This window comes from Melospiza georgiana, chromosome 12, assembly GCF_028018845.1.
Source record: "Melospiza georgiana isolate bMelGeo1 chromosome 12, bMelGeo1.pri, whole genome shotgun sequence".
Classification (NCBI taxonomy): domain Eukaryota; kingdom Metazoa; phylum Chordata; class Aves; order Passeriformes; family Passerellidae; genus Melospiza; species Melospiza georgiana.
The window spans coordinates 18005586-18021249 of record NC_080441.1 but is presented as its reverse complement, the minus strand read 5'-3'; the positions used below and the strand labels follow the sequence as shown (position 1 = coordinate 18021249).

General features: G+C 42.4%; 1 protein-coding gene across 1 annotated transcript; it reads left to right on the top strand.

Moving 5' to 3' along the window:
• Positions 1-229: 229 nt before the first annotated feature.
• On the top strand, positions 230-14233 carry LOC131088610 (homeobox protein CDX-1-like). The gene is made up of 3 exons (XM_058032809.1): positions 230-665; positions 10640-10785; positions 13976-14233. The coding sequence occupies exons 1-3, from the start codon at positions 230-232 to the stop codon at positions 14231-14233; spliced, it is 840 nt and encodes a 279-aa protein (XP_057888792.1).
• Positions 14234-15664: the final 1431 nt, after the last annotated feature.

The following is a 15664-nucleotide window of genomic DNA, read 5'->3' as shown; positions in this document are numbered from 1 at the left end:
CAGGCAGTTATCTGTGACATCAGGCAAGACCTTAGTAAACTGTTACCACCAGCACCTGGTAAAACCATTGTTAATCATGTGTAGTAAAGGGACATCAGGGCAAGCAGGAGTCATTTATAGAGCCAGGCTGGGCTAGAAAAGAGAGAAAGAAAGAGGAGGGGAAGGGAGATCAAACAAACCCTGCGAGGAGCAGGATGTCCCAGCAAGACAAAGGCAGGCTGTGAGCATCATGTACGTGAGCTATCTGTTGGATAAGGACACCAGCATGTATCCGGGATCTGCAAGGTGCACCAGCAACAGCCTGCCCGTGCAGAACTTCGTGTCTGCCCCAGCCTACTCCGACTACATGGGATACCACCCCGTGGCAGCCCTGGACAGCCACGGGCAGCCGGCGCCCGCCTGGGGCTCCCACTACGGCCCCCAGCGCGAGGACTGGGGCGCCTACGGCCCAGGCCCTTCCAGCGCCGCGCCCGCTGCCCACATCAATGGCTCGTCCCCTGGCCAGGGCTCCTACAGCTCTGCTGACTACAGCTCCCTGCACCCCGCTGCTGCTGCTGCACCCTTACCTCCTGTAGATACAATCCATGCCCAGCAAATCTCTCCCAACAGCCAAAGGCACAGCTCTTATGAGTGGATGAGGAAAACCGTGCAGTCCACGTCCACAGGTAGGAGGGCACGGAGGTTTTGTGATGAGAACAGATTTTAACTTGTTGTTGTGTCATTGGGGGGGGGTTTGCCTGTTCAGAGGGAAGGATTCAGATTGATAAAGCAAGATCCTGATTGCTCTGAAGGATTCTCTTGCTAGTGGTTAAATATTGGTTCAGTTACTGGATGGTGGGTTGGTCAGTTGGTTATTTCTTGTGTTTCTTGTTTGACCTTTAATCCTGTGGGAGATGAAAAGTGTTGCAGAATGATTTGTTTGTCGGGGATGAGCTATTTGTCGGGTGCAGGGAAAACTCGGGGCTCAATCTGAGTCATCAGCAAGTTCCATTTATTGAAGAGAGCATCAAACACTTATACAGCAAGTAAAAAGCTCATGAATATTCTGTAATTTACACCGTCCATTAGCCACACCACAACATCAACTTTTCCCCATTCCTTAAAAATTACATCTCTCTCTTCTCATGTCTCTTTCACTATTTATTATCATACTACAGCTAAGCCCAAAAACACACTATCTTGCAAGTGCAAGACTTAGAATTAGCCACAGCCTTATAATTTTCCAATCTCTAGTCAGCTAAAATCTCAACAGAAAAGCAGTGTTCTTTCATTTCCCACTTCAGATATGTTTTTAAAGTTGTGACATCCAATAGTTGCTTTTCATAGGAGTTCTGTAGATTGGGATGGAATAGGAAGTATTGTATTCACCACCACCTATTCTTTGCTTACTTTCCTCAAGTTTTGGAGTACCTAGGAAAAGTTCAAGTAAAATATGCATAGCAGGGGGTTGGCAGTAAGGGTTTCTACCAGAACCAACCCCTCCAAACCTCAGAACACTGAAATGAGATCTGCAAGATCAAACAATGAGTCAATGCTTTAAAAACAGGGATGATAAGGAAAGGCTTGCTTCACTTTGTAGTAGCAGCTCTCAGAATATGCAGGAATACAAAGATCCATGGTAACACAGCCTGGTAATACAGCCACAGATTAGGCTCTGCTGCATGACAGTCAAGGAGTACAAAACAATTCTTCAATTGTATTTAAGCAGCAAAAATTAGCCATGAAGCTTGAGGGAAAGGTTCTGTTTGACTGGGAGGAGGAACAAGAGAAAAATATAAACATTGAGCATCCCTAAAACAAAAATCAGCACCTTGTATATGAAAAAAAAATATTAAACAAGAAAGGGGAGTAGAAAAAGAGGGAAAACTGCCTGAAAATAACAGAGGCATAATCTGCTGTATGAAAGTATTTGATCCTCTGAGGTGCTGAGCAGCTTTGACATGCATTGAGATCAGGAGAAATTAGGGATGCTCAATTCCTCCCCTAAAGAGATGCTCCCAGTATTTCAGTGCTGCATCCCAGGAAGGTTCCTTCCCTTTCCCTCCCTCCCTCCCTCCCTCCACACCTGCCTGTAAATAAAAGTCTTCAAAGCAGGGACTGAATCAATCTCTGGTGGAAAAGCAATTCCTTAAAACAGACATTAGAGAATTGAAAGCAACTGCATAGAAAAGTTGTCTGTATTAAAATAATGCATCTAATTTGTATGGGCAGAGTCCTCCTCACTCCTGCTGAACACAACTTTAGCTCATGGAGAGTCCACAGAATTCAATAGAGCAATCAGAACAGGCTGTTGCTCTGTGTGAACAAGAATTTTTTTTGGCGGATGAAAAAGTTTGTATTTTTAAAATCTTATTTGTTCTTCACTGAATATTATCCAAGAAAAAAACAACATAGGGCCTGTTTTGAAAAAACTTGCAGCTTGCTTTTGAGGAGTCCTTACAAGGGCCACAAAATTGCTCACTAATTGTGAGATTTACAGATGGCAGAAAAACCACTGCTCCTCATCCCTTCCTTACCTGCTCTGTGCTCCTGTGGATTCCAGTCACACCAAAGGAGCAAAACCTGATTTGTTCTGTGCTGTCCCTTTGCTAGTGGGACACTGGGACAGATTGATACAGCACACACACAAATAGAGATATAGTTACATAATATAAAAATCCCATTCTAACTGCTGCTCAAGAACAACTTAGAGATTTCTAACTTTCCAGATTTCAAGCCTGCAAAGGTCAGAGCATTCCCAGGAGAGCTGGGAGTGTCTCCTTTCTGGAGTGGTCTAACAAGATATTGAGCATATCTGTGTCCAGAACTGGAGAATTCAGCAGGCCACAGGAACAGACCCTCCCAAATGCCCATGGGTCAGTGGAAGGCCACATTTAAAAGCTACTGAGTGCTGCTTTAGGGAAAAATCCAGAGAAGAAATTCTCCTGCTGCCTCTTTTCCTCTTATATATATTAGTATTTCTGCTAGGTCAGGCAGGCTCAGTGCCAGCAGATCTGTTTCACTGGAGTTGGTTCCTTTCTCTCCCTTCACTCCTTATCCTCTGTCTTTTTGTGTTTAAAAGCAAGGGCACTGGTATCCTTCATGGTTTCCCAAAAAATGAAATAACTTTAAAATGTTTTCCTTTGGGAAAGCACCTGAGTGAGTTTGGTTCTGTGCATGCAGGTGTTGCAGTGATTTCAGGGGTGTGAGCAGGCTCACTGCAAATGTTGTTTGCTGGATCATGATCAAATCCCTCCAAATTTTCTTAGATGGAATACAATTCTTTTTACATCCTTCAAGCTGTCTCTGTTCACTAAGCATTATCCTTCTGTCTCTTTACAAAACCTTTGGGAATTTCAGTAAAGGTCTGGTGTTGCAAGAATGAAGGAATCACACTTATTATTTATTATCTTTCCTTATTCTCTGTGAAGAGATACAGACCACTGCTCTTAAAGATGAAAAAAATGAGACTCTGACTTACCTGAGGCGATCACAACAGTAATAATTTAGACAAATTAATTTTGCTATTTATTCATTATATTCGGCAAAGCACTAATTATCAATACTATCACTACCAATAATATTTCACTGTGAAAACAGTAACTATTAAAACAAGTAATTTTTGCAAGATATCTCAGAAGTACGCAAGAGATGTTCCTGTAATCTTATCCCTTTAAGGCTGGGAGAGATTCTTGCCAAAGGTTCACTCACTTTGAGTAGTCTGGCTTGGAGCAGCTCCAGAAACAAGGCCCTGAATCCGTGGCATTCCCATCTCCAGAGATTTCATGGTTATCTTCTCTTACTGGTGCTTTGCAGCCTCATGTCCTGACAGATGACAAAGAAAAACACTTTATTGCAATTTCTACCACTGCCTCGTGCCCTCCAGGTCTTTTGATACTGTTATCAACACAACTAACCTGAAACAAAGGAACAAATTATTGCAAGTTTTACTTTGTAACTTTAAAAACAACGTCAGTGTAGAACCATGTGTTCAACTGATGTAAAGTGAAATTTGTGAGGGTACCTGAAACCTCTGGAAAAACTAATTCTTTAAAGTGAGATTATCACCCTGATTTGATACTAGTAGAACACATTTCCTGCAGGAAAGTCCTGCTGAGGTTTTCATGCATCCTTCTTTCTCTGACTGAAGGATGGCTGAGTGTCTGCAGGGATTGGATCCTCAGTGCAGAGCACGTAGAATCCAGGGGCCTGTCTCTGCACTCCTCAGGAAAAAGCCAATGTGTTTTGACTCACAACACTTGAAGGGGAAGCTCTGAGTACTCAGGATTTTCAGCCACAAATACTAAAAGACTCTACTCCAACCCTTACACTGCTCCTGTCTCCTCAACCTCTCCTTGGAGAGGGTGAGCACAGCAATTGTAACACAGAACAGAACAAAGCCACAGATAGAAATGTGAAGTGGAAATTCCACACACACACAAGACATAATTACAGGCAAATTCTTTGATGGAAAGTAGAATAAAACCACCTTAGAAGAAGCTACAAATCTCGTCCTGTTGATTTCAGGATTTTTATGGAGCTGTGTCATCACTCACACAGGAGTAGACTTGACTTTATGACTGTGTGAGAAAACAACACACACCTGTGGTAAAAGTGTGCCCAAAACACTGAGTTTGAGCAGGGAACTCCCAGGAGAATTTGCTCACAAAGCTGAAAGTGCACCTTAAGATCTGCACTTATGTTACCATAAAACAGGGTGGGGACACGTTTTGAAACAGGTGAACTGATCCAGAGGAGAGATTTCTTCCTGTAGATGACAACTCTCCTATCATTCTTATTCAATAAAAATTTACTCTGCAGACACAGAAGACAGTTTTCTGCTGCTGATGACAGGAGGACTGAGAGCATCATGACTAAAGTCACTGTAAATGTATCACACTTAGTCTTTGAAGGAAGGAGTTATATTCCCTCAAATGGAAGGAACAGGGGCAAGCCTCTTTAGAGACCATTTCTGTAAAATACTGAATGCTAAAGAACACACAACACTTGGGAAAAATCTCAGTTAATCACTTTCCTTTTAGTCTACAGTCATTGGCAATGGGATTTCCCTTGGTTTGGCACTCAGAAATCCACTGACATTTTCTGCAGGTTGAGTGCTTCTGCCTGTCCAGTCATTGCTTAAAGAGAATAAAAATTACTCTGCTTTGGATGCAATTCCTTCTATAAATGAAGAAGAATAGAAAAGTTTACACTAGCAAAGGGAAAACCAGAATTTGGCCAATGAGCTTTATTCCAGAATAGCAGAACATATTCAAAATTGAAAACAGAAGGGAAAATTCAAGTCTGTTGAAAGGTTTCAGTTCTATGATTCTATTCTGTTTTTTTCAGCATGAACAATCTGAGCATGTATAAAAGAACAGATGAGAGAGATGCAGCAGAAAATACAAACACAGAATTACACTGAGTTTCACAAACCTTTAGCACCTAACTTTGCAGTAATGCACAGGGCCAGGACACCTATTTATCACACCAAGGCTTCTGGCAGGAATATTATGTAAGATTTGATCTATGCCACATTTTCTAATGCAGTGGCTGGTGGAGTTTTTTTTAAATTTAGCTTTACAGAACATCATGTGCAGCACAATGTTTGTCTTCAAACATTATTTAAAATTACTTTTGTTTTGCAATTTCAATTAAGTCAGTGAAATTACTGACTTATGTCAGGGAGAATTTGCCCTTTACTTTTCCTACACTTTTGAAATACATAAGTAGTTAGAGTCCTAAACAAAACTGAGGCCTGATCTCTGTCAGTCTACATCTTTATAAACTCAAAAATTAGCATCAGTTTTTTAATACTAAAGGAACAGAGAGATGCAGGTGGGAGCAGAGCATATCCTCAGGCCAGAAGCTGTTTGACATTTCTGGGATGATTTTAGGTAACATCCAGTCACCAAGGACAGCCATAACTTCATCTAAAACACTGTTAAACCCTGGAATCCAGGCTGCAATGCTTTGTCAGCAATCCCATAGAAATCCCACACTATCCTATCCTAGGACATCTTCAGGTAGCTTCTGATTTTATGAAAGATGCTGGATCATGATGCTGGTTTATGATGCTGGTTTCAGTGACTGCAGAATATTCCTGAAAAGTGAAGAGAGGAGGCTCTGAAAGAGGGCCCAGGGCTGGTTCTAATGCTAATTTATTTTGCTTTGTAAACAAGTTGTGAGGTCCGATGGTGGTGGTTTTTTTTTCTTTTCCTGGCCTACATTGTCTGAGGTTTTGAGGCCTATCTGTCATATTGAGGCAACAGACCCTTTTAACACTTCTCTTTGCTTTGATATGCAGTCTTGTCTCTTCCTTCTCCCTCCTTTCTTCAGGAGTTATATTGCCGGAAAGGGTGATGATTTTCACAGCAAATAAAGAGGCCTTCTCCCAGCTTTATTGTCTTCAGAAGAAATACTCTGTGAATTTTATGACCAATGGGAAAGCTGTTCCCTTCCCCCAACTCAAAACTTGGCCAGTCAAAAATTGCCAGAGTGGGTGTGATGGAGCAGCGTTGTTAAAGTATATCCCACAAAAAGATTTCCAGCTCCGAAATCTCTGATTTCTTGCTGCTCCAAAGGCACTCCTCAGTAATCACTAGTGCAAAAAGGGTTTTGACAAAACTCCCTCTTCTTATATAGCTCATTAAACCCAGGAAATCCACTCCCCCAGCACAAAGGCAGGCAGGCTGCAAAGGTAGCTGCTTCAAAGCCCTTTTGTTTCATTTCTCTTCCACCCAAGCACCAATAACCTCTCCAACCACAATTCTATGGTGGAACTGTTCATGCCAGAATATATTCCCTATAGAACTGACACAGCACTGCTGATTGTAATCTTAACCTGTCACTAACAAAAGATAGATTAATCTAAGACAGTACAAACTCAAATGTTGGCTATTTCACTCACCTAAGTGAGGAAAATTTGCAGGATTCCCTTAAAGAATTGGATTATTACAAGGACTTCTATCATTGCATCATTGAATTCTGCCATTATGTCCTGAGAAGTGAAGAACATCCTCCCACTCTCTCTGGGGTGAATCCACTAGTCCCACCTCAAATTTTACTCAGGTAATATTTGTCCTGGAAATAAAATGCAATTTAAATTAAAACCAGTAGGTCTGCAGAACACACTGGAGTGGATCTGCTCTAACAGATGGAATTCAGAAACTGAAGTCCCAAACTGTTTAGGGATGGGTTCTGTGGCTGCTGTTTGTTAACTCTGGTAAATAAAAGTGTGCTTTGCCTTTGAAAGGAAATGCCATGTGCAGACTAATTCCAGCCCAGCATCCAACAAAGGCAGTAGGAAGACTCTCAGTGTACTCAGTGAATCAAGGAGAGTAAAAGCCTAACAAACTAAAACATGGCTCTGCCAGAGCTAAGTGTCTCTTGGAAGACTCTGGCAGATCTTAGCTCCCACTGTCTCTTGTCTCTCACAGACAGTATTACTCCACACATTAAAAAAAAATCAAATTATTAAAGATAAGGTTTATTTGACACATCAGAGAATTGTTCTCAGAGCATTTCTCAGAATTCCTTACTTCTGCTCTTTTACTTTCTAAATTATTTTCTTAAGTTTGAGAAAGAAATTAGATGTCAAAGCTCCCAATCTTCCTTCAAAAAGAATCCAGATATTATCAATTCCACTAAAAGAACCTGAGAGCTACTCATACAGAAATAAAAGATCTTATGGGAAAAAGTTCTGTTTTCCATGTACATTTAATTTCTTCTTCTAAAAAGAAAAAACAAAAACAAAAACAAACAAAAAACCCCACCCAAAAAAACAAAAAACAAACAAACAAAAAAAAAACCACAACCCTCTCCTATCCAGGTAGTAAGGATTTAAGCACTCAAAACCAGAAACAGGAAGGTTTTTCTTGAAGTTTACCACCTTGTTTTGGCAATAGAAGAACATTTGATATTTGTCTGTGCCTTCTGAATGAGAATAGAGGTCAAGATAAGATCACCTTGTTGCTCTTTTGTGTACTCCATCTTAACAACACAAAGGACACTAAGGAAACATGTTAAACATTTTGTCCTGTAGAATGACCCCAAAGTCTCATTTGAAGAGGAAAAAAAACCCTTAACCAAACTACCAGTTAAAGAGATCAAAAGTTAAAAAATATCAAGTGAGGCACTAAAGCACCACAGGTTACCATATGTTAAACAAACAATTTACACTTCCAGTGAAGGAAAACAAATGTCCTGGTATTTATGTGGACTGAACTGAATCACTGCTGCTCCTTAGAGACTCTACAATTCTTACCTTCGTGCTCTAAAATTAGCAGCACTTTTCACTGGATTATCGGTGTAAACGTCACTGGGCTAATTCTGCTTCTGCTGCAGTTCCCCAGCGGTGGAAATGCCAGGGAATGAGAAGGTCCTGCTCATCTTCCCCAGCAGGCAGCACCTTCACACACAGGTAACACATTTGAGACAAAGGACTGAGTAGAAGCCACAGCCTAAGGAGCAATCCCACACCTATTTTCCCTATTGAAATATTCCAAATAATCAGGCTGATGATGCCCAGAGCATTGTAAAGGCACTACTGATGCTCCCCCAGGGTTGGAACATGGGAGCTGAAGGATCAAATTCTGATGAAGATTTAGTTCTACAAACCTGGTGAGAGTCCTAGAGAACCCCTGTCTTGTAGGGTGAGCCAGAACCATCCCCATCCAGGCTATAAAAAGATTTATTTACAGCATTGCACTGCCCAGGACTTTCAGTGCTCACCAACTCTGGCTCTGGGATCTATACAAATAGTACAAAGAGGAGCAGAACCTGAAGAATTTTCTAATGCAAGCAATAGGTTGGTGAGTCAAAAATTCTTAGAAATAGCCAAGTCCTGACTGTCAAATACTGGAAGAGGCAAAATTGACCCTATATGGTGTGCATGGCAAGTGGAAAGCAATGCTAACTTTAAATATATTCCATAAAAAACAAAGAGACACCACATCTCCCTCCACACCTCCATAGATGCGGGAAAAACATTAACCCAGGATTCTGCTGTAGTCCTGTACCCTGAATTCTGCTCTGGGAGCTATGAAGGGGAGTGGGAAGAGGGGTTGGTAGGAATAGGCCTTTGGCAGCACTGGGAGATGGCCCCTGCAGCTCCTCTCCCCAGCCAGGGAAAGCTGGTGCCTCTGGGGCTCTGTGCCAGGGGGATCTACTCAGACACTAAAATGTCACCAACTCCATGCCTGGGAATCTAATTCACCCCATTCCAAATGAACTGCTCTTATTAGAGTGTAATTATTAGGAGCTTGTGGCACCTGGTTTTTGAGGAGTTAGGCATTTCTGTAACCTTGTCAGAAAATGCTCTGTAAGCAAACAGGAGTAGCTGTGCAAAGGCACACAACACCTGCAGCAGCAGCAGATGGGTACAGGTACAAACACCTGACTTCTGTGCATCAGCTGGGAGAACCTGAACCTGAGGGGGTTCTTCTGCTGCAGTGACCACTGAGGACACAGTTTCACAACCTCCAGCACCACAATGGAATACAGAGCAAAAAAACACTGAAAATATATTCCTGTCCCAGACAATTCACTGGCTAAATATCCACATCTGAAGGAATGTCCATATAAATACAGGTAAACAAGGGAGCATCAAAAAATGTTAAGATTGTGGTCAGCAGAGATGAGAACACTGGTTTAAACACAGCAATGATCCAATTTGTTAAAAATGTGGGAAGACCTCAGGCTTTGGCTTTAAGCAGGTGCTGATCTCCAATATATTGCTTCCCTAAATCATAAACCACAGAGAAGGGAGCCAGCAGCAGCCTTTTCCATTCTCAGCTTTCTTTCAGAGCAGCCACACATTCTGTCCTCAGAAATGACCCCGTATGGAATCCATAAAATTTCAGCTCCTTGCATCTGTGCTCCCTGGCTCCTGTCTTCTGCCATTGCCTTTTAATGCCCTGGATGCTGCTGAGCCGTGTCTGCTCCACTCAGCTGCACCCACAGCTGAAGGGAGGCAGCAATGCTGCTCCCAAAACAGCAGATGCTGCAGCTCCCTGCCCATTGTGAAGCATTATTGCTTGCCTTTTCTCTTTTTTATGAACTGTCATCTGAAAATCTATGTTACTGTTCCCTGTGCTGTTATCAGGTCGTGGGCAGACTGTGCCAGACTTGATGGGAAAACACAATCTCCAAACTGCAGTAACAATCACAATGATGTGGGAATTTTTCTAGCAACAAGAAGTGAGGAATTTTGGAAGCTTTCAGTATTTCTGTGCAGTAAAATGTCCTTGACAGTTTTCTCTGAGGCAGGTAAGAGTGTCAGCTCTAGGGACAGAGACAAGAGCAATGCAACAGCAGGCAGAATGTTTGCAGCAGAGCTGGGAACAGAACCCAGGTTTCCTGGCTCCTTAGTCTTACCAGGAATGCCTTCCCTTTCCCAAATGATAACACAGGGGTGATAAAGAACATGAGAAGCAGTTTATTATCTATTTACTAAGGAGCCAACCTAGTATCTGATGGTATGAACCTCTTGTGTTGTAAATCAAGACAAAGTCAAGGGAGTTACTCTGGGTAAGTGCATAGAGAATCAGGCCTAAAATCCCCACAGATATTTTCAAATGTAAAGTCAGATATTTTGTGGTGAAGTGAAAAAAGTGAAAAAAATTCTAGCTTGAAGCAATGTGTTCTTCTTTCAAAACAGGTAAAACAAGAACGAGAGAGAAGTACCGAGTGGTTTACACAGATCATCAGAGATTAGAATTAGAGAAGGAGTTTCATTACAACAGATACATTACAATCAGGAGGAAGTCTGAACTGGCTGCAAACCTAAGACTTTCCGAGAGACAGGTAGAGTATGGATCAGCCATCCAGGCTTTCCTTTGAATTTCTGACTGCTGCTGAGATGAGATAACTGTGTGGTAAATACAGAAATGTTAATGCCTCCAGTAACCAACACTGGGTTCCCACTGCAGTAGAACCCAAACTAGGGCTCTGCAATAACCCAGGAAATGCACACACCATCTTTTTCCTATTCTGAAAAACACAAGCTAAACCAGATCACCAAACTCCTGCCTGGATTTCTCTCTGGGCTGTGGCAGCAGGGAGAATTTCATGCTGAACTTTCTAAAGCAGAAGTCCTGGTTCTGCTGGGAATTCAGTGGGAATTCCAGAACCAAATGCAACAAGGTCAGTCTCAGTGGAGATGGAAGTGATGAGCTCAAGTATGGGCAGGACACTTGAAGTGTTTTGTTTCCTTGGCTGCCTCGTACCTTTTGTTAAAGTTTCCTACATACATGCTACTCCTGCCCCATTTCCTCCCCTCCAAATTACACTTCTGTTCCCAGCAGATAAATCAAAACACAATCCCATGATTAGTTCTGATTAACTATTGTTTTATGGGCTCTGCTGAGCAGGAATTGTCCAGAGCCCACCCATTGGAGCACTGTCCATCCAACCTGAACCTGCCTCACACAGCACGTGCTGAGCTTACAGAAAGGGGGAAGCAAACACCCATTTTGCAAATATTCCTCAATCTGCTGCTGAATGCCAGGATTTAATTGTTGAAAATTAAATTGGTTTCAACTAGATATAAAAAATACACCATGTGTCTTTTTGCTGGCTGTTAAAACATTCATAATTTGACTTAATAATGCTGAATTTGAATATTATGGCCCTGCTTGTGTAAACAACCAGTGATATTTACTTGAAACTTCCTAGCTCAGTGATAATTCCTGATGAATGTTTTGTAAGTGTATTTGAAGAGGTAAAACAAAAATATGTGATCTATTTCTTTCTATATATTGGGGAAACTTGGCAACAGCTTTTACAATATTTTTTCTTCTTCACCATCATCAATATATCAAGAACAAAATGAATTACAGTTCATACAACCTACATCTCTGAAGTGTTTTTTTAAAAATGGAAGATTAAGTAAGAAATACCTGATAGACTCCCACCACCACCCTTTTGTACAAACTAAAAAACTCCATCATATGAGCACAACTGAACACACACTGTTCCATCCCAAGTTTCTCTGCACACTACCTAAAACCTCAATCGATTTTCTGGAAAAACTTTTTCCTGCCTCTGCTAAAATCCAAAATGCCCTGGAAGGGATATCTCAAAAGGACAAAGAAAAATTGTTTAAACAAGGAAGGAAAGATGCAATATCTAAGAAAAAAAAGGCAAAGTGAAGCACTGTTAAAACATAGGAAGGATACAGAAATAAAGGAGATGATGACGATGAGAAAGAAGAGAGAAAATCAGACTTCAAGGGAAGAGAAATTTGCATGAAAAAAAGAATTAAAAGGAAGGAGGGCAACAGGTGAAGAACAAGTCATACAGATGCAGCTGGCCCTGTCAGCTTTCAGTCTGACATTACAGAGCTGTTCTTACTTGGACTTATTTGATAATTGGCACATGACCCTGCAGGGCCTACTAATTCCTCCCTGCAGATCTGCTTCTCTAATTTAACAACAAACCAGAATAAAAACCTCAATCCACAGGCAGGTAAGAACACTGAAGCCAGAGGGTAATTCTGGAATGTTGGTTTAGTTTTTCAGACTGTTCTATATTTTCATACATTTTGACAAATGTATGAGAGAAATTATGAGAATGGATTATCTCTGCACAGTCAGAAAGCAAGAGATCTGAGAGGGCTTGAGACTAGTTTAATAGAACATAATTTGGTACTGAAATGATATTCCAGAACTAAGACAACAAAAGGAACTGCCAAACATCTCAGATGGCAGCCTGGGACTTAAGAGACCTGGATTAAATTTACATGGGCTTTGCATGTATTTGAGTCCTTCAACTGTAAAATGGAATAATATGCCTCAAGGAGAAGCACCCTGAGACTGTCACAGAGTCCTTAAGATGTTTTGTTGGGCTTCACCAGTGATTTTCTTTTAAAATTCAGCCCAGGAGCCACAGGTGTTATCACCTCTCACTGTTTTACCTCCTTTCCAATCATTATTCTCTTTCCCCTTCTAGTTTCTAACAAAAAATAACTGAACAGACCAATATTTCTCAGTAAAATATTGATTTTTTTTTTTTCTCTTTGGGCTATAGAAAACAGTGACAGAAGTGTTTCCTTTCTGTCTGCACAAGAAAACACAACAAACCTGAATGAGGTAGCTTGACTTATTACACTGACTAGACATGATGCAGAGCCACTTCCAAGGATAAAGTGCTGGAGTGCACAGCTTCAAACCAACCCTGGGGATTCACATCCAAAGCCAGTCCAGTGACCACAGAACATTTCACACCTCAACAAGTTCTGCAGTATTTTCAGCTGACCATTACTCACCTTCAGTCCACATCCTCACTTATCCCACCCTGATGAAGATCCTCCTTCAGCAGGTCCTTCATGCCTTCCCCAAGGCGGCTGTGTGCCTGTGACAGGGCAGGGACACTGGTGCCACTGGATTGTGTGGAAAGCAGCAGCAGATTCTGGTTCCATCTGCAAATGAAGTAGAAAGCACTCAGCTATTCAGGCACTGCTAAGATAATATTTTGAATTTATGTTGTGTATTGCAGGTGAAATTCTGCCCAGAAGTAAATTTCCACTGGCTTCCACACTGGAACTCACTAATTAACGTGCACCATCCAATCAGGAAAGCTTTTGTGCCTCAGTTTATAGACTAGTAGCAGATCTTGGCTTGCCCTGTCTAGGGCACACAGTTTTCAGTGTAACAATATTCTTGCATAATTCTGGCAATCACTAGGACACATGAGATTCTGTTCTGTTAGATTTTGTTTCAAAAAATTAAATAAATCAAAGCTCATTCCATAAAGAAATAACTGAACTAACAACAAAACTCACTTTTTATCAAGCTGTTAATAAATATTTTATTACTAAATACGAAGGATTACCTGTATGAAAAACAAGCAAACAGCTCTGTTGTCTCAGTTTGTCATTGCCTTTCCCAGTGGTCTTCATGCCACTGATTTTCCCTATGACTCTGCGACTAAATACACAAAGGACCACATTCAGTCCTGTAGCAACTGAAAACAATTCTCCTCTGCTCCTGTGCAGGTGAAAATCTGGTTCCAGAATCGCCGAGCCAAAGAGAGGAAATTAATGAAGAAGAAACTGACTCACTTTGACGGCAGCAGCAGCCTGGGCTCTCTGCAGAGTGACTCCGGCTCGGTGAGCCCCATGGCGGGCCCTGAGGCACAGCCTCACCCCGACATGGCCGCTTCACTCTTCCCAGCGCCGCCGCCGCCGCCCGCCCTGCCCATGGGCGGCTTGCAGCACGGAGGGACCCTGCAGCAGGTGGTGGCCTCGCAGTGAGCCTGCCACGGTGGCACCGAGCCCACGGAGCGACACCGGAGCACTACAGGGCCCGGGGGGGGTCCCCAGCGTGCCCCAGCCCGGGGCACACAGGATTCAAGGACACTAAACCAGAGGCACCGCCAGGCGTGCAGCGCAGCACGAGCTCCGAGGGCCACGAACTGCAGGGGTCCCTCGGGATGGGGATGCCTGTGCCACAAGGCTGGGAGATCCTTGGAAGGGGATGCCTGTGCCACAAGGCTGGGGGTCCCTCAGAAAGGGATGTCTGTGCCACAAGGCTGGGAGATCCTTGGAAGGGGATGTCTGTGCCACAAGGCCAGGGGTCCCTCAGAAGGGGATGCCTGTGCCACAGGAGCCCTCCAGTCTGGGAGCAGCCAGGGCAGCACGGGGAAGGAGAGCCCAGGAGCAACCACAGCCACTGGTTCCACTGCAGACACAAAAAAAGCACCAAACTTGGCCCAGGCAATCAGTCCCACACTGCTGAGGCCACTGGTTCCATGACAGACACAAAAAAAGCACCAAACTTGGCCCAGGCAATCAGTCCCACACTGCTGAGGCAGCTGTGCCCACGTGGCTGTGCCTGAGAAGGTTCCTGCTCCTCTGATCTCCACAGTACTGATCCCACTCACGGACTTTCCACATGCATCTTGAGAAATGCAAACCTGGCTGGTGGTTTGACCCACTTGATGGAAAGCCTGGAGCTGGGTGGTTGGACTCACCACATGTTAAGGGCAAAGGTCAGGGATGAGATTTTTGGAATTTTTGGGCTTTAACAGATATGATTTCCAATGCTCCATACACTGGTATAAATAGGCACTCTTCCTGTAAACGTTTTGAAAGCATTCTGGAATTGTGAATCTTGGCCCAAGTTCATTTTTGGACAAAGAAAATTCATGTCAGATTAATTTTGGATCCTAAAAGAAAGAGCAAAGCGGGGCAGAAGTCCTTTTAAAAAGGGTATTTCAAAAAGTGACTGCATTTCCTGAGACAGCAGAGCCCAGGGATAAAGATGCAATAATTGCATTCAACCAATTTTAAATCTGGTCCTGTTTTATGAGTTACTATGACACTAATAAAATTTCAGAAGCCAAATTAATAGAAGAAAAGCAAACAAAATACTTCACTTAAAAGAAAGCTCTCAGAATTTTTCATGTGGGTCTCAATTCCTGAAGGGCTGATCCCTTCCATAAAAAGCAGAATTTGGTAGGAAATCAGTACTTAACAATAATCTGGATACTTATTTCCCCAATATGGCTCCCAATTGCATTCACAAAACTTCTGTCTGCAAAGGGAAAATTTTTAGACACATGAGTGATTTGGGAAGTTATACCCTCATTTTCTAAAGCAGTTTATGAATTTAGGATTCCTATCCTCAGTAATTTCCATCAAGGTATCCCCTGAAATCTCTCTGTCACTGTTGCAAAAAAGACT